Raw genomic sequence first — 26,984 nt, forward strand, 5'->3', positions numbered from 1 at the left:
AATCACAGATCCATAAAAATTAACTTCACTCAGTTTGACCATAACTACACTCGATGTACAGAATAACAGAAAGAAGATGAACGACTTCATCGTTCATTCGTTGATTAATAAACGTATTTTTTTGTTTATGAATAATTTTTTTATTTGTGAGTTCGTTGGAGGAGCGGCTTTCGAATGACAGTTTCTAGACCGATTCTTGTCCTTTTATAACTTTCCATGAGTTTCACAGCGAGTGTAGATTAGATGTTGCTGATTTCGAAAAAGTTTTGACACAATCAACAATGTACAGGCAAAATTACCTATTTTTTTATTTTTTAAATTTATTTAGCATATTTTCATATTTACTCTTTCATTTTCATGATATGAGATAATGAAGTCTCTTTACATTTTGCGGTTATTTTTGAACGAATGTTGAGGTGTCGCATGCCTCCAACAAATTATGATCATAGGTTGTAACTAGAAGGTCAGCAGTTGTCTATTATTTTTATTGGGTATAGACAAAATTTAAATTGAAAAAAAATTCACTAGACAGAATGTGAGAACAGGATACACTTCTTTTTATTTATTAACATTCATGGATTTTTTATTACAATGATTGAACAAGTTGAATAATTCGGTTTTCATGGGGAATTAACCGATTTTACGGAATTATGGAAAACAACCGCACGCAAATTACGTCGAGGTCGTGCTACAAATTGAATTCAATTCAAACGTTTGTGGATATATAAATATTGCAATTAGAAAGACTTCACACAATCATGTCACGGATAATCCGTTAATGACACATCTACATTGGATTTTTTAATATAATTTTTAATTAAACCCCCGAATATTTTTAAGGCATATAATTGTAGGGTGGAATTCCCCGAACTTTGCCCTTTTCTACCACACCCTTACGTTTTTTCTGACTGAGTAATGTCCGGAATAAATGAATATTTCGCTCGATGAGAAAAATTATAATTGCGATTAATAATCCAAGAGGTATAATGATCAGTATCGGTAGAATTCCTTCCACTGTGACTGGTGGATGAGATGGTTTTTTGAGTTCTAGAGGAACTAAATACTTGCGCTCCAATCTTCCTATTAGTCCCTGGTGCTTCAACCGTTCAAGACTTGAAAAAAATTTATTTATTTATTGAATTTAATGGATTATTTGATCGTGATGATTAGGGAATAATTTTTTTGTAAAGTAATCTTACTGATAATTCAAAGGAGCGAGAAGTTTGCTTTCCAATGGTGTGATCATTGCAGCTGTTGGTTTTATTCCAGTATTTATTAATGAAATTTTACATTGTATTTTATTGAGAATAATTCTCCTCTGCCATTCAGAGGTTAAGTATGCTGCTTTCTCTGTGCATACCTGCAAATGAAGGGAATTTATTTTGAAAAAATAGTAGTGAATTCAGTACTCGATTGAGTCGATTTTGCATTTGTTAATTTTGTGATGAATATTTCGTAAATTAAAGAGATAAAAAAAATGTTGTCATGGTTTTTTGGTGGAAATCCCTGAGGGTTTTTAAAATGTTATTAAAAATCCTTTACTCAGTCCCCAAAATTCGGAAATATTCATTTTTTTAAACTGATCAAATTGCAAAATCAATATTCCTTGAAATACCTGATTGAATGCTTCGAGAGGGGTGCGAGGCTGCAAATGTTGGGGTTTTAAAAGAGATAGAAATTTCTGGTTTATTTTCTCGTCCGAGAACTGGAATTATCACAATAAAATTTTAATCATCAGACTCTTTAAGTGAGGAGTGAAGGCATTGTTAATGAATGTTCATATTACTCCACGTATATTGTAAATATCAGTAATTACCTTATACATATCAGTAACCAGGTAGGGATCCATAGTTATGAGTTTATAGGAACCGTCTTTCACGATTGCTTCCATTGAATTGAGTTCAAAGTCTGATGACACAGCAAGTATACTTATCATTGTTCCAGAATATGCCCCTAAGGTGATCATCGCCGATATCAATATCGATAAATATACAATCCTCACAGGTATTCTTTCGGGCGAGACTGTTACAAATATTTATTATTAGAAATTTGGGGGATTTAAAATTTTGGAAATCATTACCTGGTACTCCTTGTTGACAGTAGAGACCCCATATGTAGGAATAATGTTCAAAAAGAAGAGGAAAAAAATAATCTTTTCGTCGGTATACGATGATAGTCAGTAAAAGTGGAGTTATCACAATTATACCAACAATAACTATCCAGACGTCTACTGTCAATGTCTGTCAGCAAACATTTAATCATTGGATTTTCATCGATGATGAGGCAATAGTAACGCACATGAATGTTCCCAAAATTCAGAAAAATAAAAAATAGTTCAATCAAGAAGATTTTATTCGATTTTCAAAGGCAACAACATTTAAAAATTTTTGAATATCATTTATATTCTGTTGTGTTGAGTATAAAATATATTTGATTGAAGCATTATTTTTTTTCGTACAGAATTTTTAAGCTCATAAATTTTTACGGTCTTCAATTTATTGCCCCATATGGGCTAATGAAGAAAAAGTTAATGAAAAAGTGCGTTGAATATATGAAATTGGTCAGGGGCTTGAATTGATTCAGCGACTGGAACATTCACTTTATTAATTATTGATAATAACCTTGAAAGAAGCATTCCATATTGAGCCACCAACATTTTGATTCCTCACATACAGATGCAATGATACAAATGATATTGGAGATGTAAAGGAAACCGAACGGTATCGTTGAGGAGTCATGAAAAAACCATTAATACCAATGTCCGCTTCGGCTCGTGCAATTCTTCCAATAGCTCCAGTCCAATTTTGATTATTTTCATCCAATACGCCGTAATTTTGCTCCCACATAATTTCGGGTATCGTAAAATTCATTGCTTGAGATAATTCGCTTAGTAATTCACCGATAGGTCCACGATATTTTCCATTGACTTCCCACAGCGTTTGACTTGCCTACAATTGTTCAATCGTCTTTTACGATTATTTACACATAAATAAATTTTAGGTAAGAATGATACCTCTAGAGGTCTAATTTTTATCAAAAATTTCTTTTCGTGTATTGTAATGATTTTTAAGGCTCTTACTTTGACTGCGACAATACGTACTGGCTGTCCATGCATAGAATATTTTTGGTTACGATTCAACTCATCAGCGGACCACACAATTCTATGATTTTCATCCCTGATTTTACCAACTTCCAGTCTTTGGGTGCGATTTGTTCGACTATATTGCCATTTCATAATTACACTCGACTCACAGCAAAGTGTAATTACTTCTAAACCAAATTTTGGATTTGATAAACTTCCGTAGGGCTTCCGACAGAATTCACAGATATCTTGACTACCATTGCTCTCAAAAATTATCAACCAAATAGCGTACTTTGATGAAATTTTCGTGGTCATTGATTCAAAATACTTCACTTCTTCGAGTGTATTCAGTACTAATACAATAAGTGTGTGCGTATCTTTACTACCGATAGTCTTAAAAAAAACATTTCCTTCATCGAAGTCAACAATACGCGTAGATGTACCCTCATGTGAGAGCATCTTCATTACCCCATGCCAGATGGCAGCTTTTTCTAGTACTGTAATGTAATGATATCAAGAATAATTTTTCCCTCGTTAAACGATTCTTTATCACTCGTGTTTACTTACGGAGATTGTCTGGTCCCAATATTATCCACATTTTTTCGGGTTTATACTTATTGTGGACATCTTTGATGAACAGTTCATGATGAATAGCCTCAGTGAAGTCGACGAAAACCAGACTCGATGTAGCCAACAAGATTAAATGAATTGGTAATTTCATTTTTCTGTTGTTTGATAAAAAAATTTTCTTCGGGAAAAATTAATTAATTTTTCTTGTAGAATTTGTAATTATTGGTGTTTCATTAAGGAGTTCGTGTATCAAACTAAAGGCACTTTGCACTTTCAGTCTCCTCTCACGTAATGTTTCAGGATACAGATGTTCACGCACAAATTTAAAACTTTTAGACAACAACACAGTGCAATTTGTTTCAGTGCAATGAGTTGTCACGATGTGTCCAACAAACTGAACTTGTATTTCCTGTATTTTATTTCAGTTTGTTTAACATTTTCTATTTACTTACTTTTTCCTGGAATGAAATACGATTCTCTCTTTACTCTCATTATCTTTACCCCGAGTACGTAAACTATAGAATTCACAGAAAACACTAGATTACAAGTTGTCAACGTTAATTAGCCTCAATTTTCCACCAGGTAAAGTGACATGATTATCGAGTATTGTCATGAAAATTTAAATTTTCTCAACGAGTGTTTTGTTAACAGTCCTTCGTTGCTAGGATATAAATCCAAAGGGAATTATTTCTTCAAAAATTTAACTGAAACTACGTATCTTATGCTGGGAAATTTCTAGACTCATTTCTTCCTGGAAAACTAAGAGTTCACTGAGTTAAAAAATTTATCAATTGTTGTTAAACATATCAAATAGATCAAGAACAATTTTATTGTTATCAAAAGTGATGCTCTTACTTATGCTATCAGGCTATCACAGGAAAAATAAATGTTGAACATCAACTGTCTCCATTAAAACTTTGAAATTGAGAGGGTGAAGCGTCTAGTGTTTTTGAATAAACTTAATATGCTTGAGTAGTGGTCTTGGTAAAGTCCAATGTTCATGTTTGAATAGCAATGATTCTGATCTAGTTCATAATTACACGAAGGACATCAATATCTGTACTATCCATCCACTCATCAAAAGTGTATCAAGACTTTTGATCAGTTGACCAGCATCTCAATCCACCAACTGTATCAAACTTTGTTGCTTCATCAATTGTTGAGACACAGTCACCCTTGTTTCTGGGAATAATCACAAACTTGAGAGGAAGTTGAGTGAAGGTAGTGAAGGACATATGAGATTTGGAATCGTAGACTATCTCCCAGCTCTGCCCTGACAATCAGATGTTTATTTACATCTCCAGGTTTCAACAATTGTCATGAACTTCGCTTCAACAAGCATGAAAGCTTCTGGTATTCTCAATGGAGATGGAAAAGCTGTGAACTTGTTAATCCCTTCAGGGTATCCCAGGAGTGATACCCCTGTGGCTATTGGAGATAATAGTTTCCTTTAACGACTGATCCATTCAATTATCCACCCACGACGTTGTTCATCTCCATTGATCAGTGAAATTCCATGGAACCATCGTGATGTATCAGAAGTCAGTTCCAATCAATCAGTTCCTTCAAGTCCTCATGATTTTTTCATTTCAAGCTGATGATTTGCTGTTATTTTCATCGAAGTTCATTATTAATTGTTTCCAAATACGAAGTGTGTACTCAATGGAGTAATATCAGTCTCTCTCATCCACTTCCTCTCCTTCCTCAGCTTTACCAAAATACCCAGAAGCGACAATCAGATGTTTGTACATCAACCACTTGGAATCGCCATCAACTCCAAGTTAACTATCACGACGGCTTCTCTTCTAAACCGAAATAGCACAGCTATCCCAACGGGTGAATCCCTTCAGGCTATCCCCAGAGTCGTATATCTCGTGTCAAATGGTGAACTTGATAACATTTGTTGGACATCACTTGGTCAGCATTTTCAAGCTGACTCTGAATATTAATTGATAGTCTCACTGCTAATGTAATTAATGACAAATGTTTGTTTCACTTCTCCCTTCCCTCTCACTGTTCACTAACTTATTCATATCACATACTAGACATTTATTTACTTAATTAACAAATATGGAGTCCTTTCGTCCGGTCCGCACCACAATCTCTAGCTCATGTGGTTCAGAAATTAAAAAAAAAATTTCTGCTGATTATTTTTCCCACCCAAATTTCAGCCAATAGAATTGCACCATTTGTTGATATTTTGTATAGCCTACCTCGAATATCAGCGATAATTTTTTGAATATTTTGGTAAACAAACGACACTTAACCAAATAAACCTCTTTTCATGTCATGGCACAATTCTCTTGGCCGAAATTTGGATAGGAAAAATAATCCCCTGAATACCACTCGAGCTTCAAAATTATAGAATATTTCCCTCTAGGTTCCCTGCATACAAATGAAGTCGTCAAGTTTTTCAGGAAAAATCACTCGTGCTTCGCACTCGTGATTTTTTAGCCTGAAAAACTTGACTCCTTCATTTGTTTGCAACGAATCTATCGGGAAATATTCGATAATTTTGAACCACTTGTGGTATTATATGTGAATATTTTTAGATAATTCTTCTTTACATTTATCGCAGCTTTTCTATCGATCAAAATTTAGTATCGCAAGGGATGTGGTATCGATTCTTCTCACTTATTATCACATCTTTCAACATAAAATATTTTACCCCGATAATTAGGGGTTTGTGGCGTTTGTGGATATCTCATCACTCTCAATCGTCATCAACTCGTAATCAACCGCACAATGACTTGTCTTCTAAACCAAAATTGTAGAACTATTCATACCGTAAATCCCTTCAGGCTACTCGAAGAGTCATACCTCTCGGGTCAAATATTGAAGATGATGGCATTAGTTAGTCGGCATTGTTTGGAGAGGTATCTACCAGAGGCAATCCTCAACTCGAAACGTTTCGTACTAGCTTTGGTGATGATGCACTAGACTCAGCGTTATATTCTACAGTCCATATACCCATAACTCCTTGTATATGTGACTTCAACAAGCAACTAGACACAGGGCAATCGATATTAATGTTGGACAAGGACCGATGAAAAATGGGGTCAACCTTACTCATCGGTGAGACGATGTGAAGTGAAGAATACGGAAACTGGTATATCCTTTCTACAACTTCTAGACTGGACTATGTCGATTTAACCGAAGATCCTGGGGTATAACGAGGCACGTACTGCCCGGTTATTTTTGTCTCACTCGTTTCTATGGTGGAGATACTTTTGTTCTAGTCTGGAATGATGGCAAATGGCTCCACTGGATAAACGTGAGCCGAATAAATTAAAACATGAAACGCGTTCGTTTTACCAGAGGTGTATGACCTATTCTTTGTACTCTACACACTTCGGTACTGGGAGGTTGGGGGGGGGTGGAGAAGGGGTGAATGGGTTTATCCATTTATTCGTCAACAATGGATTCAGGGGGAGTCACGCAATTCTTCGATGTAATGCACTAGACTTTGGCGAGATTTGATTGGTCTGCAATCTAATAATGAATTGTATTTGAAAAATTTTGGATTTAATTACTTTAATTTGAATTTCTACTTGTTTTTGATATTTTGCAATTTTAGAATATCCCCAGATAGTTTATTGTCATTTCGTTTCACGTCTCGCCCTCCAGTGGTCTAATTGTAATTAAAAAATTGTTTTCGATTGGGATCGAGAGTTTTCTATTCATAATTTTCCGAAGTACTTTCTTGATCGACTTATAGAGTCTTCACATCTAATAAACTCCAATAAAATTACGTGGGGTGTCGATTGATTGGCTCTTCAGTGGAACTATCGATACGAGCTATGGAAAGGGTACAACGAGAACAGAATTAAAAAGTGCATTCTCGTTTTCATCTTTTTGTTGGTTAATTGTAGGTACAAAAGGGGATGGAATCAGCTTGGTGAACTTTTAATTGCGCTGTCACGAGCGGAGCTTGCCTCGACGAAAATCTGGTGGGTTTTTTTTTAAAAAAAAAAAAAAGAAATTGCTGGGGGAAAAGGAAAAGAGTGCGGAAAAAGTTGTGACGAGAATTGGGTGGGAGAGTGAGACACGTTCCCACGAGAGACACTCGTAGACTTTTCGTTTCATTTTCCGTCGTTTCGTGATATAGTTGTCTTTCTTTTTTTTTTTCCACTTCTTTTGAATTTAAGTTGAAGCCACTGTAAGAGGCAAGTCCACTGGCGAGGGGTCTCAAGCCATTTGAGTTCTCTTAATTCTTATAATTCTACTACTTCACCCAACATGAAAAATTCTCTAGTTCAGTTTTACTGACGATGTTGGAGACACTGTGTCAACAAAATGCACAAATTTCTTAGGAGGTGGCGGGAGGAGGGGGAGATGGATAAAAAAAAAAATTACAAATTGAGGAAAAAGTTAGTCAGTTGATACTGTTGAGTTGACTATTTCATTTACAGGTGAATGTGAGGGTCTGAAATGCGTTGGTGGAATTAAAAAGCAGGGGGTGAAAGAATATATGTGTCGGTGTATATAAAAGTAGAGAGTTGGGGATGTCGACTGGAGTCACGTGGCAGCCACTACCCTGGGCACTGTCTAATTTTCGTAATTTGTAGGTGAGAGATATTTCATGGGGGTAAAAGGAAGGTAAATGAGACAGGCCGGCTTGGTTTCTTTGGACAAGAGTTACGGGGGTGGCAGTTTTGGAAGAGTTATAACACCAAAAACTGTTTGTTTTGAATTTTCCAGAGGGGGGAAGGGGAGTCAAGAATATTCATATTGTTGAATTAAACATGAGGCGTTGGTTTTAGTGTTCGTAAAACGCTATGTGAGACTTTTTTTTCAAACAATTTTTGGGGTTCGGGAGTCTCATCAGGAAGTTACTGATTATTATTTGAATAGGATGAGATGAATTCTCTTGTTGGAGAGTGTGGAGAATAAAAAACAAAAGTTATCTATCGATTCATCATTTATTTATTTAATTTTTGTTGTCGTTTGCGTAATTTTCTGTTCAAAAATCAATGGTCCATCTCTGGGTAGGTCACCGTACCCAAGAATTTTAATTGACAATTTTTTTTTAACTGATAAATATTTTATTCTGAGATAAAACCCTATTATCAGATCTCCATTGTAAAAAAATGAAATCATGAATACACAAGATACGGTGGGCTAATGATGATGGATGGGTATTCACCTTATTCAGGGTAAACGATAAATTCGTTTAAATTAAATTATAGATTGTTATGGCAAGCGCGTAATAGGCACTTTGTCTGATAATGTATGGCCAGGGGATTATTAGCATAACGTGAGATCGTCGGGGCACCTGCTCCGCCCATACGTTCGGTAGGGTGTTGCGCCAGTATGCCGTCTGTACCATATTGAGGATCAAGGGATGAATGGCCAAGTCGTTATTTTTTTTTTCACCAATATTCCTTCCACTAGAATTTTTCATTCTCCTGTTTATCTTCAGTTGACAGTGAATTAAAAATACAGTTAAATAAATTTTAGGTAAAAAATTAGACCTCCAGGGGGCGAAACGAGGGGCGAATATTAGTTTTATCCCAAAAATTACCCTCGCCAGTCAAATTTTTCCTACAAAGCGACCTCACAAGGGGTTGATTGCCATTTTGTCCCACGTTTCGCCCTCTAAAGGTCCAATTTTTATCCAAAATTTCCTTCCGTTTTATATGATACAATAAATTTAATTAAATATCAAATTATTTTATTACCACCGGAGGCAGTCGTTAATCTCATTAATTTCTTACGGCAAAACTTTAATAAATTTCATGAAAATTTTCAAATCGTTTCGCATTTTTTCGCCAGCTATTAACTAAAAGGGTGAGGATAAGGGGAAAGAAAATTCTCAAGGGATAGTATAATATCTTTTCTACCCAGGACTTGTCTTATCTTCAGAATATGGATAACGAGCGGGAGCTTGGAAAATGCCGGGGTCACGCTAAATTGCATACCTCATACCAAAGGGTTGGATGATGGGGGGGGGTGGAAGGTTGAAGGAAGGGTGGCTCGATATCTCTGGCCCATTCGCATCGCATATAAGGTCTAACGGGCCGGAACATTTTTGATGGATATATTTTCGCAGATTTTCACCCGGATCGTAATAATTTTAAGTGCTCGTGTAAAAATTCACTCCGTTTTCTTTATCGTTGCTCTTCTGTATGGTAACATTTATCGTTTGAAAATGTAAATTGAATTTATGAAATTCGTGGATGAACGAAAATCGTGCGATACCCTGGGTACATTGTTATTGGTACATTCACCACAGTGGCTTTATAAAGAGCTACTGCTGACACAGATTTTTGTAATTGCATTTGGTATGGATTGGGGATGAAGGGGTGATGAGGATTATTATTGTGTTGTTGGGGTATTTCGTCGGATTATTTTGATGGAGGATAAATAATCATCAGTTTGCTTTGCTCCCTGCATTGGGAATATTGAATTCATTATTTGGGGGATTTGTATTCATTGAAATTTCATTTTCATTCAAAAAACAGTGAAATACTGGGGTGAGATTAAAATATCGAGGGGTAGTTAATGGTGTTTATAGTTGAGAAGTTATTTGTACCGAGGTTGTTTGAGACTAAAGGGGTGTTAATTAACTTTCTGGCGATTTAATTAATAAAAAATGATATTTTTTTAATAGAAAAATCAATTTAATGAGCCCCTGACTATCACTCGAAGTCTCAAATTTTTTTGGAATATATTTTTGGGCTGGAAAATGTCGTTTAGTGGTCGTAACATGGGGTAAAAAATGGGACTCATTGCTCACATCTACCTGAAATTGACTTTGCTCACATACTCTCACGTCACCTCGTAGAAACAACAGACGAAACAATCTGAGACCCACTCTAATGATTCTCGTACACAGTTGTTTCACTGTTTGTTTGAAATTTGTTGTTACCACCGTTTCCAGTGGAACGTAAACTCCTAAAGAGAGAGAGGGAGAGAAATGCGCGTGAATGTGGCACGAGCGTAGAATGGCAGATGTTGCTGTGGTTGCAGGTTCACCCTGTTGGTGGATAGATTGAAGGGGATGAAAAGAGAGTACGAATAGCAAACCCACTCATCTCTATACTTCAGTGAAAGCCACAGGCGTCTGGACGATTCTGAACAAACTGCGTCAACTGGGTCAATCCTACCCATTACCAACTCTGTCCATTGATACGCCCACATATACACACAGACATTTATAGTGTACACGAGTTTACTGACCCTCTCACTACCGAGTAATTTCGTACTTGATCATTGTACCGAGAATGATTTACTCATGCGGGCGGTGGAATTTTCCCTTCTCAATTTTCAGTCTGATTTTCGGGGATGAAAATTCACTTTGTTCAACGGTAATTTCATTATCTGCTGACGTGAAATCACTTACAACTTTGGAATTAAAATTTTTCGTATTTTTTACGGGGGAAATTGGGGTGGTCCGGTGGTGACTGAAGAAATAATCATTTTAGAAATTTCAAATTCAAACGAAAGAATATTTTTTGCTGATTATTTTTCCCACCCAAATTTCAGCCAATAGAATTGCACCATTTGTTGATATTTTGTATAGCCTACCTCGAATATCAGCGATAATTTTTTGAATATTTTGGTAAACAAACGACACTTAACCAAATAAACCTCTTTTCATGTCATGGCACAATTCTCTTGGCCGAAATTTGGATAGGAAAAATAATCCCCTGAATACCACTCGAGCTTCAAAATTATAGAATATTTCCCTCTAGGTTCCCTGCATACAAATGAAGTCGTCAAGTTTTTCAGGAAAAATCACTCGTGCTTCGCACTCGTGATTTTTTAGCCTGAAAAACTTGACTCCTTCATTTGTTTGCAACGAATCTATCGGGAAATATTCGATAATTTTGAACCACTTGTGGTATTATATGTGAGAATATTGCAAGTGATAATTTATATTTTTCTTTAGTGATCACTGCATGTTTATGTTAATTCTTTACCCTTTTACCTGCGTATAAATATACAAAAATAAATTTTAGGTAGAGTTTAGACCTCCAGGGGGTGAAAGGAGGGATGAACATGAGTTTAATCCCAAAAATTAGCCTTCAGTCTAATTTTTCCAACAAAATTCGTCATTTCATCCCACGTTTCACTCTCTAAAGGTCTAATTTTTGTTAAAAAAAAAATTTTTTCTGTGTGACGATGGTTTTGCAAAATTTTCCGTATAAAAATACTAAATATTGATCTCTACTTTCTAACTTTCCATTCCACTAATAACGCTGTATATATTCTTGGAATAAAAATGCAGTCATAAAGTGTCTACTAAAAATATACAGGTTTCTATTTCAAGAGTGAGAGTATATCTAAAAAAAAAGTCTCATCTTTTTCCCGTCACCTGGTGGATGTTACCCTCAACTTGAGTATCACCCTGAAGCGTACACTCAGAAAGCTACCGGAGTGAAATGCAGGAAGAAATAAAAATAAAAATTGAAAATAACATATTTCAGTTGAGTGGAGGTGTTATACTCTCGACAACGCCAGAGACGTTATTCTCACTGTTATTTCAATGTACAAGACTTTTCCTGTTATTTAGACGATGTCGTCACGACTGTTGAAACAATCTCAACGACAGAGTCGACTGGGGAGTTGTATAGGGGGGTATATCCACCTGTGAATCGATTTGAGTGACATCCGTTGAATGCACTTTGTTCGATGTTCATTATCTATTCAATTTCAATGTTTTTACATTTGTTTTTATGATTCTCCGTCAATGGGGGTATTTCCCTGGCATTTAAGGATATTCCAGTAACTTTTGCATTTTAATGTTGACACTTTGAGTCATAAAATTTGAGGAAACTGTGAGGAAAAAAAACTCTACAATGAAATAATCGTATTGAGAAGTGATTCATGACTGAGACGTTGAGAATTAATTAAAAATTTTGGAAAAATCTCAGTAACAAATTAAAACAATTTCATTTCTTCTATTTGTCACTATCAAATAGTTTCAGTTCTCAAATAATTTTTCACTTTTTCTCCAATACTTTTCAATTTATCAGTTTAACCGCGGACAAACTTGACTTATACTCGAATAAAAAAAATCACCGATGATCATAATAGTGGAGCAGATCGTGCGGTACAAAGTTTAAAATTTACTGTTACAATTCTCCGCTCAATGACTCGACATTCGCATCCCCCGTTCCTCGATATCACCTAGTTCGGTGACTTACGATCAGTATATTCGTGAGACTACACAACGTGTAGTCTCATAACCACATGGTTCTCTCTCATCCCTCTCCCACCGCCCCTCTCATCCCTAGTTACTGCTCTTTGACCGGAAGCCAGAACAGTTTGGCTTCCATTTCCCATTAACTGAAGATATATTTTTTTTTCTTTCGTAGTGAGAGACGAAAGAATAGAAATAACGTACCTTTAGTTTTATCACGCGGTGTGACATAAATTTTATCGAATGGATTTGAGGTGTCTTCTACTGGGGCAATAGTCCTCAGGTACTGCTTATACTTGCAGAGTGTCATAGATACTTGTAAAGTGTATGCTTTGCATATGGAAGATTGGTAATGCCATTGCAAAGTTTCTTTTCTCATCTCCATCTTGGGGATTCTCCCTTTCTCGTACCCCTTTTTTTTTACTCGGTCGATGCTTCTGACACAGGTGTGGGTACTGAGGAGAACATTATGCACAATTGTGGTCTTAGGGTGGCGTCAATCCTAGGGATTTGGACTCGAGGGGGGTTAAAATGATCCAGAAAATGATTGATTCAAATCAAACGTAAGAATTTGGTATTATAAAAATGCACCGAATGAAATTTTAGGTGAAAATTAGACATTTAGGGGGTGAAATGAGGGATGAAGTTGAGTTTTATCCCAAAAATTAGCCCATTTCGTTGCACGTTTCGCCCTCCACAGCTCTAATTTTTATCCCAAACTCCTTTTAATGAACAAATAAATTTTTTTTTCCATCAAACAATTTTTGAGAGTTCAGGATTTTTAAAAATAATTATTCAATTTTTTAAGGAGACATTAAATACATATTTAAATCAACTGAGATGTTCTAAATGTTTCCAAAATATTCTCAAAGACGTCTCAAAATTTTTTCACCAATTTTAATCCTGTTTTCTCTTTTGACCTCTTTCCTCCCCGTCGTACCCCACAAAATCGCCGGAAAAATCGAGTACAAACGGACGGGGTGTGTCTCGGAAGCGTTGAAGTTATTGCCCCCAATGGCTACGTATTTCAGACTATATGCTCAACAACATAACCCCCCCCCTCCATCCCTCACAATCCACTATTCCGTTACGTGGGCCAAACTTGTCCCAGTAACTTGGCGAAAACAACAATATCCACCGACCAGTGGCATTCCCCTATATTTATGGATTCAGATTTTTGATATTGGTGTGGGTATCACACACTTTGATATTCGTGTAGGTATCAGTGCAATAGTAACATGACACAGGGAATAATCCGAGAACATCTATTTTTCATTGCTCGCTGAGTGCCCGAATAAATCTCCAAAAATTTCGTGTACTTTTCAATTTTTTTTTCCCTCCTCCCTCCCTTTCAATTTTTCCACCCCCCCCCCTGCCCTTTTATTTATTCACACGGTGTATCCATGCGATATGGATTGAAGGCAAATCAATGGGGATGATTTTTTTAGGGGTAAAATATTGTGTCATCGATGTTCGACAACTGCCTCGTGAATCAGGAAAAAAGAATTGAGAATAATAATAAATCTATGGGGTTGGGGTGGGGGTGGAGTGTTACCCCGAGGGGTAAGTCGAGCTTGTAGCTTGCATTATCGTGAAATATACGATTGTCACTGGCAATAAAACTGGTGAAAATACGCAATGGCAATGGTGGTAGTCCACCAGAGAGCTTCCCACTCTCCAAGTACTAACGGTAAAACATTGCAAACTTCCTTAATCTGCATGAACGTGTATAGGTATATAGGATGTGTTGGAAGGGCTGAATACCGGGTGATACTCTTATAGAAAGGGGTGGACTCCCCCGGGCACAGACACGTCTGTATCTTTATCGTGAAGGTGGTCTTGTAAAAAGCATTGCTTTGCTGAGCAAAAAGCATATGGTGACTAGCGACTTATTCGTATTTTTATCGGTTAAATTGTTGGGCCCAATGAAATGGGAAATATTTCACTAGATTTTAATCGCAACGAGATGTATGTTTATTCGGTTAAAATAGCGAAATGGTGCGAATGAAATTTGGAGAATTTACGTTGGGAAAAGCTTGAAATTTTTTTATTTAATTTATTTCAGTTTTCGTTGGTAAATTATTTATTGTTCATTTTCTCCGGTGAAGATTGAAGATAGTTAATTACACGGAGAGAAATTTTGGGGAATAATTAGACGAGAGGACGACACGTGGGACGACGTGACAATAAACGACTTTTTAGGTGAAGTTTTGATGGACAAATTGTTAACTAAAATTTCTTTTCTTGTAATTTTAGTGGGAGAAATACAAATAAATAATTTGTAGTGGGTGGACAGTGAATATTAAACTGCAAATATCCGTTTAGAACAGACTTTCCACTTGATGTTCATTAAATACCTGGAGTAAATAATTATAATGACTCCAGTCATCACCGAAACTTTCTGACTTCCATTTACTCCGAGTGTTGGTATTAATGAACGCAAATGATAATGATAGGATTTTTTTAGCCGTCTATTTCGTCCTTTTCACCGCTGTTTCTTTCTTTACAGCTCATTTGTATTCTTTCCCCGGTGGTATTATATTTTTCTTTCGTCTGGCAATTAACTCTCCACAATTCCCAAGAGCATTATAATTTATATTTTTTTTATCCACCCTCTGGCCCTCTATTCCATCAGCTCTGGTTTACCTGAAACGAAAGAAATGATGATAATTTGTGGATTCATCCAATGATCGGGGAAATTCACAAATGAATTAACTTTTCAAACCGCCAAATTTTCCGGTTTCCCTCGGGTATTCATTGGGGACATAATTTGTCGTGGAAAATGTTGTATTATTAGCGGGAATTATTGGTTGTTCCTATCCTTCCGTTGGTAAAACATTCAAACAGTCGAATTCAGGATGTGCTTCACCATATTATGTTTATCATCATAAAATTGTACCGAATGAAAATGCAAATACAATGGATTATTCACGATGAAACCGCTGATAATTTTGTCCCCAGTGTTTGCACAGCAAATTTCACCTCGTTTGACTCCCTGACATTTATGTCATTATTTGATTTTAAAAAAAATTTATTTAAACAATTCCAACACGTTTTTCATTCACGAACGGTTTCACGATCGTCGACTAGACCCTAATTTCAAAATTCCGGTGTCATTAGACAATGGAAAGAAATTTTTGATAATAATTAGAATCCTAGAGGGTGAGGGGTGGGATGAAATGACAATCAACAACTTTTCCCGTAAATTTTTTTTTAAAGTCAATTTTATAGATAAAACTAATGTTGGTCCACTAGCGTATTCCCCCCCTCGATTTATAATATTTTCCCAAAAAATTCTCTCCCTCAATCAAAAATGTTGCTCCCGTGAATTTTCAAATTCTCTTTCAAAAATCACAAATTCAGCAGTTAGATAAGAGAAGTCCTGGCAGTGTTTGAAATCCCCGAGAAAATCCAGTAAAATCAAAGTATGAGTTCACGTACCTTGGAACGAGGCCAGTATCTCCAGCTCTAGATACCATCCAGGGGTTGATGCACTGAACTCCCACTGCTGTTATGGTACCCTCTAACAATTTTTACTCCGTCCATTTCACAAACCGCCCACTCCGGAATATTCACCACTATCTTCCATCCCCCTTCATCCCCCTCACCCGTCACTTCTCCCTCGTATATACCTTCTTCCACTCCTGAGGAGTACTTTTCTCATACTCCACGAGGAAATAGAAAATGGGGGGAAATGAGGGGCCACCATGGAGGGGGAGGGGGAGGGTGGTGGGCTTTTCTGGGGGGTGGTGGTGGTTGTGATGGTGGTGCTTGGTGAGGGTGAAACCAGAAGAATGTGTACAAACCTGGATTGTGTCTGGTGGATGGCATAAACCTTCATTTTCCAGCATAAAATGCCTGCTGTGGGTAATTGCTTACAGCGTGTGTAGCTGAGTATGTTTGTGCCATTATCCAAACCACCTTTCTCATTCACTCCCACCGTTATGATCTTTAGTTACCACAGAGTTCCTCTCACAGCCATCCACGACACGTCATAGGTGGTGGGTTATACCACTGGAGCCACCAGAGATACGACGATTCGAGAATCATAAAACGATAACACCTGGTGTGACTGTCTGTGACGGAGGGGTTGAATGGGTGGGTGGTTGTTTGAGGGGGTGGGTGATATGTGGAAGGCCGATGAGGAAATTACGACTTTGAAACGACTGTTTAGTTTTTGAAATTTGCATATTCCAGGGGCGTTGGGGGAGGTTGGTAGTTTGTGACGAATGAGAGGGTGGAGGGACATTCCTTGGGTGGAGATACGTCTTGATTTAGGACTTTAGACGGAGGGATGTGAATTATTGGGCGGCTCGGGTGACGGAGATTTTAGGGAGGGGGGGATTAAATGTTTTTGGGGAAAAATGGAAGGCTGTCGATAGGGTTTTAGTGGGGGAGGGAGGAGAGGGGGATTTTAGGGGAAATTTAGACCTTTAGGGTGAGGTTAGTTTTGTGAGGAATATTAGAAGTGGTTGATTGTCATTTTACCCCATAATTCGCCCTTTAAGTCTAATTTTTATAGAAAATTTTATTCTGTGGATTTTGGGAGTGATAAGAATGAATTGTAAAAATTTATCTTGAGATAAAATATTAATAATAAAAATAATTTAGCTGGGTGTCTCTGTAATTAGATATCAGAGCAAAATCATTCGAACTGAAGTTGAATTATCACTGCTTTCGAACAGATAATCGTACACCCGAGCCAGGTATTACCCCTCGTTAATATCGAAAATACGTTCCGAATGCGTTAAGTATGATACATCGATTGTTGGAAAAAGCCTCTCGTGCATTTTCGCATGTTCCACTGTCCAACAAATCATGTTCACCCCTCCCACATGTTCAATCGATTAACTTTCCAATCCCCTGGAAAGAAAATAATTTGAATGACGAGAAGAATGAATTTTTTATCACTCGATAATTAGTTATTTCATTTCATTTAATTCACTGATCGGGGAAAATTTTTCGTCAAGAGACTATTTCCTGACAAGTTTTACGCAAATCGATTCCCTCAAAATACTCCAGTGTTGGAATATAAATCACAAGATTGGATTTACTCGGCTATTCGCGAGAATACCCGAGAGGTACAACTCTCATCGGTTGTCCGTAGGTCAATGATAAACTTGTTAAACAAACTTTTCGATAGTACTGAGCATGAGTAGCCCACTATCCCGCGAACTACTATCCGCCAACTTTGCGCCACATTTGAGATTCCACACCACCACATAAATATGAATAACTTGGCTGAGTTTATTGGAAATATTCGGGCGAATGTTCTCGATATTTTAATCGCTAAAAACAAATATGATGAGGTGATTGATTACGAAGCCCTCAGGAAGCTCTAATCCCACCCCGAATCCTTTGATCCTCATGATCGTGTTATTCCTCCGGTCTTATTGATCCTTAGAATTCATATTTTTAAGGGTGAAATAGTTGGGCTGTTGTTCCCCTTCGCCCTTCAATTCTCAGTATTTTTTTTTGCTTCTCCTCCTCGTTCCATATTTTTTGGCTCTTCGATAATTAACGAAACCCCAAATACTTGTTAAATCAGGGGATGAAAAAGTTGGTGAAATTCAATCTGATATTCACAATTACCACACGACTAGACACTGTTAGGGGTAGTAAATCTATGGCCATTATACTCGTGTCTTCCACTCACTTTCTTGTGTCATCTAGCTATCTGGCTAACATCCATGGAAAGCATTTTCAGACCGTTGAATTACCCTCGAAGTTTCACCCTCTTCTTGCCCGTACGTGGTAGAGGCGTTTGGATAACTTTCCAAGTATCCAAGGGTCGTTCTTAGAATTGTCTCAACGACTTTGAGCATATACATTTCCAACCCCTGTACCCCTTCGATTCTCAAACTTTCCATTATACCTCTTGTACTTTACCACTTTGAGTTTAAAGTTTAAAAGTGACACAATGGATAATGGTAAATTATTGAGTAAAAATTGTACCTCTCGATCTCTCATGACTTACCCATTATCTCACTAATACCTCCATTTGTCGGTGAAATAATTAACGACGTAAATAGCCATCAAGAAAATCGCTGGGAAGCTTTTGGCTCTTGGTATTAATTCAGTGGTACGTGAATTATGCAGACCAGAGGATCCCTCTACCCAACTCTCATCAACATTCTCTTTCTCACTAACAGCTAATTTTGCACTCGTTTTGGTAATGAACTGGGTGAGAAAGTTTATTCAATTATCTGGGGTGACATTATAGGGGGATCTATAGACACTGATACAACAATTGCACAACAAAAGTTTGTCATTTTTATAAAAAAAACCTCCTCAGTTATTTAATTTCATCTTCAAGTGGAAATTTTATTCTCACGACTCGTTTTAATGTACATTTTTTCAGTTATTTAACAGTCAATAATTATCTCCACATTTTTGCACAACGATAGGCCATATTTGATTACATAATTTCCCGCCTCCCTTCACTGATCAATAATGATTCATCTATCATTCAATAGCCAACAAATTTTTATGATAATGAAGAGCCCTTAACATCATGTTTTCAACAAAATCAATTTTCATCCTGTACTTTCTTCCTTGTAACACTTCCCCCCCCCCCCCAACCCTTTTTTCTTTTTTTCCTTTTTGCCTCACCGTAACCCGTCAAATGCCAGTCGTAACCGCGCGTTTTCCCCTAAAAGACACAACAGTCAATTTCAGAACTGGAATTTATCAAAGTGAACGTTGACCCACTTGATGCTGGAGTTTCCACACGTTCGCGTATTGTTGCGGCCTTTTCTTCTCGCCTTTTACGTTCAAACTCCACAACATTACCCGCTTCATACTCTGTCACATACAGATTCACATACCAGCATTCACCATCCCCCTCCTCCCCTCCCACACACACACCCCTTGGCCATTTTTCTATTTATTTTTGGTGTTGGAGAGAGCACAATGTGACTCACTCAATTCTTTTGCCTCTCACATCTCGATTTCTCCCTCTTCTATCCCATCCCCTGGTAGAGTCGATAACCGGGAAACCATGGGGCGCGACTCATTACTTTTCTCAGTGCACCTGAAAGCACCCTCCTGCTTTTTCAACCAAACCGTCCAACCTCTTTCATTTTACCACTAGTCTATATCATGTATCTCACTTCTCTTTGGTTATTTTTTTTATTTTTTTTCCTCTCCATCGTGTTCTCTTCTCATTCTCCTTCCTCCAGTTTCTGTTCCACCTCGGTTGTTCCGACGGCTTCGACACTTGATTTATTTCCTCATTACCAGGGGATATATTGACCTTATTTGCGGGTATAATATTTTTTTTGTCTTCATTTTGTTCTCAATGGAAAATTCAATTTTCCGTGATTTCATACTTTTAGTTTGACAGTTCCTGAGATATGGGAGTTTTTAATTCTGGGTGATAGGGACGAGGTTTATGAGGGTATTAATAGTATTTTAATGGATAGTAGTGTGCGGTGATAGGTGGATGCTGTGGGTAAATGAATTTTGTTGGGGATTTTATGGTACACAGTAAAGAGTCCGGAGTGAATTTCGACTACGAGTTGATGTCAAACGGAGCGATAATAAGTCAACGCCTTTTTTGAGGACGAGGGAACGTATATTTTCAAAAAAATTTTATCCGCGATAATACGATTTGATTTTGCGTTTGAGTAATATTTATTTTGAAGAGAATCGATGATATATCAGTTATGTTGTATTTAAAGTAAATACGAAAGTACATGTTCTCGTATTAACTCTGGTGCATACGTTATTGAGGTCGTGTACCCGGCTTTGCTAGACTGAGGGAGGCGATTCATCGCATTCACTCGTGATTGATACGCCCGGGGACGTGCCACCGATACTCCGCCAACATCAACATTTTTTTTACCCTTTTTCCTCTCGATTTTTGTTTTTTTTTCCACGATTTTTTCAAACGCGTGATTTAAAACCAAAATACACTTTTGAAGGGGATGGAATTTTTTTCAGAATAATTCAGTAACTTTATCACCGTAAAACAAAATTTTTATTTTAAAAAATTCGCTTTGGTTTATAAAAATCAATCGCATTGATCTGCCAAATATTTTCGATAAATTCACTTGTTACCGAGGTATCGGTAACGATTGCATAACTCGACCAGTAACAACTCAACGTGTCCTCTCTCTTCTCTCGACACGCACATTCTCCTGGAGAATGTAAAACACACCCGGGACAGATAATCGATAACAAAGTTAACGGTATGCAAAACTACGTGAAAAAAGTCCCTCGGGTGATATTTGATTGCAATCCTGATTTTTATCCAACCGACATCTCTTCTGTGTCGTCCGTTTACCACATAATTGGGTACGGAATTTTGTAACAAAAAAAAAATCACTGGGCGCTTGGTTCGTGCCTAGTTGAGTTACTGGTTCATTGTCCGTTTTATCCTTTCAGTTTTTAACGGTAAAAAAATTATAAACAAATGGAAGCATACAATTTCGTGGCACCTTTCGATAATGAATTATCACAGGTGGAATTTTAGTGATTTTTTGGTAGTTTATCGGGCAATTGTGGATCAATATCCGATCAAAGAGATCATTTTTTTGCGGAGAAACTTTAATGAGACGATAAGGCAATTGTTATAAATAATTACTCATGTGTCTGTACTTTTTGAAGGGATCAAACGAATGGATAAATTTATTTGGTGTCATTGTGACAGGAGAAGACTGTCAAGAACTCTGAAATTGAAAATTATTACTTAAAATTACTTAATTTAATGCCTTGGGCATTATATTCATCGGAGGCCATTATTCTTTGTTCTTGAGATGAATCTACTCCACTCGATCTTAACCAATTGAACTCAGTGCATTCCAATTTCCCTGGCTCCTCATATTCCCTGAAGGAGTTTCCAAACTCTTGAAGAATTTCTTCTCAATAGCTTTCACTTAGTTTGAAGGGTAGATTTTCCAATATCGTATTTCTTCATCAACTTTCATTATTACTCGCTTGAGATTTCTTGAAAAAATTAACTGCTACTCAGTGTAGCATTCAGTAGAGGAACGAATCGTGTGAAAACCAAGTAGAAATCTCAACGACACGTCAGACAGTAGTTACGGCGCTTTACAGACAGACGTCTGTACTCTCAATCGAAAAATTTTCATATTTCTGTGGTACATGTGGTACGCAATATATATCGCTGGGTAAAATGTTTCACTTATATTTTAGGAGTGAATATCTTTCAGTTTCTTTTGTAGGGAGCCACCTCTACCATTCCCTGGGGATAGGGGGTGGGAAAAATAGAGGAACAGAGGGAGAGGTCTCGAGGCCACAAATTTTCCACTCAGTGGAAACACCTCAAACTCGTAGTTCGTGTTTACCCCTTATCTGAATACAGTTGCTCGACCAACTTTTGACTCATGAGTGGAAAACAAAAGGGTTTTGTACATTATATTCATGTACACATACATATTACTGGATATTTCGTATAAATTGGAAGTGAAAAAGTTTTGAATTATGAACTATCTCGGTTGGATTCAGATAGGTACTGTTGTACATGGTGTATATGGGGTTGATTATTCATAGGATGGGAGCTGAGGGATGAGGGAGCGGTGATTTTTTGTGTTTCCATATTGTCGAATAAATGAGACAAGAACTGATGTGATAAATTCATTAAAAAATATATATTTCAAAATAATTATTCAATACTCTACATATTTATTATTAAAAAATATATTTCTGCTATCTCGCGTAGAAAAATATCTGCCCTTGAAATATATTTTATAAATCTTTAAAAAAATCTTGATAAATTATTCTGACGAGCTTTTTGGTGGCAAATGATATCATCGGAAAATTAAATTTGCGGACCAGAGGGTGTGATAGATTTAAAATGGAAGAATTATATTCCTGTGTCTCCAGTCCAATAACTAGAATACTTGGGAAGGTTGGCTCGTCCCACAAGATCCCTTTGCTTCTGCGGATGCCCTTCACACCCCCACATTTTATCTTCTTTTTTTTTCCTCGGTCACAGTCGCCCATTCCATCGTCATGAACCACTGGGAGGTTGAAAATCCTCTCTCAGTAGATTTGTCGCTCTTTCTTCGTAACCTCCTCTGGTGCAAGCAAAGAAACTCCAAGTGGGTACCTCATTTGCGAGGAAGCCAGCCGTGAATCCCTATCTCAGGATGGTGGAGTCAACGGGGTGAGGAGAAAGGCTAGATCTTCTATCTTCATCTCACTGCTCAGTCCGTAACCCACAGCGAAAGGGCGAAATTATTGTCGAGGTTCATTCCTAGGGAGTAATGTACATCTTCACTATTTCTGCGCTCGGATTGTTTTTTTATGGATGAGAGAATAGTAATTTTACCATTCCTCATTTAATTAGATTTTTTAATTTAAATAATAACTAATTTGACATAAATTAAAAGTGTGACAAAAGCTCTTCTCCCATCAGCCCAAAAATTATTCTCCAAAATTTTTTTCATCGATTCATAATTTTCTTCTCAATTTTGTGTTTTACCTTTTGGAAAAAACATCGAGACAAAGAGTTTTGCTCATATTTTATTATAATTTTTATTATATTTTTCCTCTACGTAAAAGCTCCATTTATCAACGAGTCAACTGTCTTACTTCTCTTTAAAAAATTGTGAAAAAAAGCCTATCACCTTGACTTCATCCCCTATAAAATATATCCACTTTTCACATGTCTCCGAAAAAGTTTTCGTTGTTGTCTCGTGCCACAGTCAAAATACCTCGTTCCGAATGGGGGAAAAAAAAAAGACCGAGTGAAGAGTTGGTGAGCGTCAACGAAAAAACCTTTCTGTTTTCCTGAATAAAACAGAAGCAACTCGAAAAAAAAATATATATATATCCTCCCTTGTTTACTGCTTTTGACGTTAATCCTACTGTAACTGGAAGGCTGATGTTTTTTGTCGCACTAAATAGACTTGACGACGTTTAAGTAGGAAAACAGAATTGCACTGAGGTCAGACTCGACAGAAGCTTAACTGTATACCCTGAGGAGTTATGCGGTCGGTCCAATCTGTCTGACTTTTCAGTGGATCGGGGTTGAGTGAGGTCCGAGGGAAATGCTGGGGGGGGTTTCCGGGTTTGTTTGAGGGACGGCTCCGAGGAAATTGGCTGATCTCTTTGTTCAGGATGGTGGTGGGGAGGGGGGGAATTCAATGGAGACGATTCTCCATCGAGGGTGAAGAGCGACACGAGTGACCTTGACTTATTTTGGGGAGTTATGAAAGGATCTTTGGTTGGTTCACGTGTCAAGGGGTTGGGAAATTGAGGAAGGGGAGGTGTAAAAATTAATTGGGATGGTTTAGGGTAATTTATGGAGGGATGTTACCCCTGGGATGAAAATAGAGAGGAAAAATAAATAAAAATTATCAGAAAATTTGTTCTTCTTCAGAATCTGGGTAGAAAATTTTCTTGAGTTTTGCGAATTTTTTAGAAGCAAAAATGAACAGTTGAGGGGATGAAAATTATCTTTTTTAATCAGTTTTAACCGCAGAAACAGGACAATCACAGTTCACTCCTCTTTCATATATATTGAAGGAGTTTTCCAACTCCACTTGAATCGCCAGACCTCATTCAGTAACTTTTCAAGGTTAAAATTTCCAATATCGTACCCCATTTTATTAACTTTTTTATTACACCGAGGAGAATTCCCAAGAACCAATGCGATTGTTCGGATCAGTCAGTGCTGGGACAAATGGAGGATGAAACAAGTAGTAATGTCCGTGGAGTGTCAGACAGTAGGTACAGTGCTTCACTGACAGACCGAAACTAATTCGTTCACGAGCTGAGAGGAGAATTATTCGAAAATTACCCGGAGACTTGGGAAATGTCTAGCGCTAATTACTCTCGATTTTATTTATTTACCTACCACATCAAACTATTTATTTACCTCGTAATTAATTCCAAATCTCATATTATCTCGTGATCTCGCGAATATTGGGGAATGACTCAGCAACATTATGACATAATGAAGACCTCGATTCGTTTTTTCAATTAATTAGGGATCAAATTTATCGTCAAATGAATTTCCACTCTCTTTACCCTCGTAATCAAGAATAAAAAAATTTCTCCTCGGGGCGTCACACGTGACAATTTTCTCATGCTCACTGATTCGTTTTACCTAACAAAACAGCCTGCACTTGCCCTCAAGTGAGATGAGGAAGAATTTGTCCCATCGCTGGTTTGACATGCATCGGCGCACAAGCTAAATCGCTGTTTTATACGATATGCGCGAGAGACGTCGGCTTAAAGTCTACATTACCTTTCCCTTCCCTTTTACCCCCCACTATCCCTGAATGTTCCTGAGGCAACCTCTGGAGAACCAATCACTTTCGGTTGGTTTCGCTCTTGGATATTCCCTCGGTTTCCTCGCGAATAATCCCCACTCCTGTACTGACGATCCGTGCCAAATTACAAATCGATATCTCTGTTTGATTCTATGTCAAACGCAGGTGGACATACCCTGAGTGTAGACACTCGGCACACAACCACCAACCAATTGCATTTATCTTGGAATTGATTGTGTGAGACATCTGAGAATAATTTTCAAGGGACGGAGGGAAATATTCGATGAAAACGAGCGGTAAAATTGAAAAAAAAAAATTATTTCCAAAGGGAATGGGCGGGACAATGTTTTAAATGTCTTTGAATAATGACTTTTGACTTGTACCGATGTGCTTTTCATCACCGGAAGAAAAAAAAATCCACCATGCGGAATGAAAAGAGGAAAAAAAAATAAAAGTCGGTACATACGCGCGGATCAGTTGAAAAAATTCATCGATCATCAAAATGTTTTCACGTCTTTTCATATTTCATCGGGACGCCCTTTCACAGGCACCTTTGAAGATCGACAAAGGGTATGAAGAATGAATCCATCCAGTTTTCAAGTAAAAATAAAGTATTAGAGTTGCACAGTGGGAATACGAGTGACGGGTAGACAGGCTCTTTTACCTCTGATCAATGACTTCACTGGGAGAATCGATAGTGCAGGGCTCAAAGGGTCAATTCACCTGGGGTTTAATAGGTAGTGAGAGAAATGGCGAATGTAAACTACCCAGTGAATTATGGAAAAATTTATTGTGCAGATGGCGATTGGAATATAAAATGATAAATTTAATTTAGGGAATTTTCATTGCGATAATTATGTCTGGATCGTATCGGTGTGATTAGGGGACTTTGTGGGATCACTGGAGTGTTGTGATTTGTAAGAAGCGATCATTGAGTTTTAATGGTGCAATGAATAGCATGGCAGTGTTGGACTCTTATGAGGTAATTTCACACTTTGATGATCATCCCAGGGGCTTTGGAGTTTCTTGAGAAATTATTAAAGGGGATTGAGGAGTAAATTGGGATTTTTATTTTATTTTCTGTTATTTAAACAAACAAACATTTTCAAAGATTCAGCGTATCTTCATTCCTATATTGAGTATCAGTAAAATAAGTATTTGAATTTTTTATTCTATGAAAACGACTGTTTTTTATCTCTGAAAAATATCTACGAAAATTTTGACAAATTCATCCCTTAAAAAGTCTTGATCGTTCATCTCATTTTCCAATGTAAATCTCTGATTCTCTAAATCAAGCCATTGCCTTCTTTCTCGACATCCAATTTTCATTACAATTTATCACCCGTCTACCAAAATCGATCATTCCCTCTCGATCACTCGATCTTCACCGTTTCCGATAAAAATTCCACCCATTTCATTCGCCTCGCTTTGCCACTCTACATCCCTATCGTCCTGATTCCCACTCCAGATTTTCACCTCCCTCCTCCATCCCACTACATTCAACAGTACGTCACAGTAAAACGAATGAATTTGAGTGAGTGTGTGTGTACTAAGAGTAAAAGAAATTCCTTATAAACGGGATCCTCTTTCGACGGGTGCATTTTTCATTTTCACTTGGATTCATCCTGGGGTTGCTACGTCTGGAATATCCGTCATATCCGGTGTACCAGCAGCGTCTTAAGCACCCCAATGGAAAATCCACCCTCACCAATTCATCCCCCCGCCCTCCGCGTCATTCAAGGCCCACATAACGATCCGAAAATGCAATTTTTATGCGAAGAGAGATTTTTGGTACAAATTACCCTTTCGTACGGTGCGAGGAAAAAATTTAGGTAAAGGCTAGGCCTCCAGGGGGTGAAACGAGGGACAAAGGGTAGTTTTATCCCAAAAATTACCCTCTCGAGTCTAATTTTTCCAACAAAATTTGATTTAAAAAGTG

The 26,984-nt window shown here is 37.4% G+C and overlaps 2 protein-coding genes across 17 annotated transcripts in view; one reads left to right on the top strand and one right to left on the bottom strand.

The window, feature by feature from the left end:
* Window positions 1-26,984, top strand: part of Ome (omega) — a 173,916-nt gene that overhangs the window by 41,514 nt on the left and 105,418 nt on the right. The window lies entirely within an intron of this gene.
* Window positions 335-3,803, bottom strand: LOC135166072 (probable glutamate receptor). Its single transcript, XM_064128031.1, has 8 exons — window positions 3,650-3,803; window positions 3,080-3,579; window positions 2,622-2,948; window positions 2,081-2,240; window positions 1,817-2,022; window positions 1,616-1,705; window positions 1,200-1,360; window positions 335-1,112 (listed from the first exon to the last, which is right to left on the bottom strand). Exons 1-8 carry the CDS (start codon window positions 3,801-3,803, stop codon window positions 836-838), a joined length of 1,875 nt encoding a protein of 624 aa, XP_063984101.1. The 3' UTR covers window positions 335-835.

The sequence above is a fragment of the Diachasmimorpha longicaudata genome, chromosome 9, assembly GCF_034640455.1.
Source record: "Diachasmimorpha longicaudata isolate KC_UGA_2023 chromosome 9, iyDiaLong2, whole genome shotgun sequence".
Lineage (NCBI taxonomy): Eukaryota > Metazoa > Arthropoda > Insecta > Hymenoptera > Braconidae > Diachasmimorpha > Diachasmimorpha longicaudata.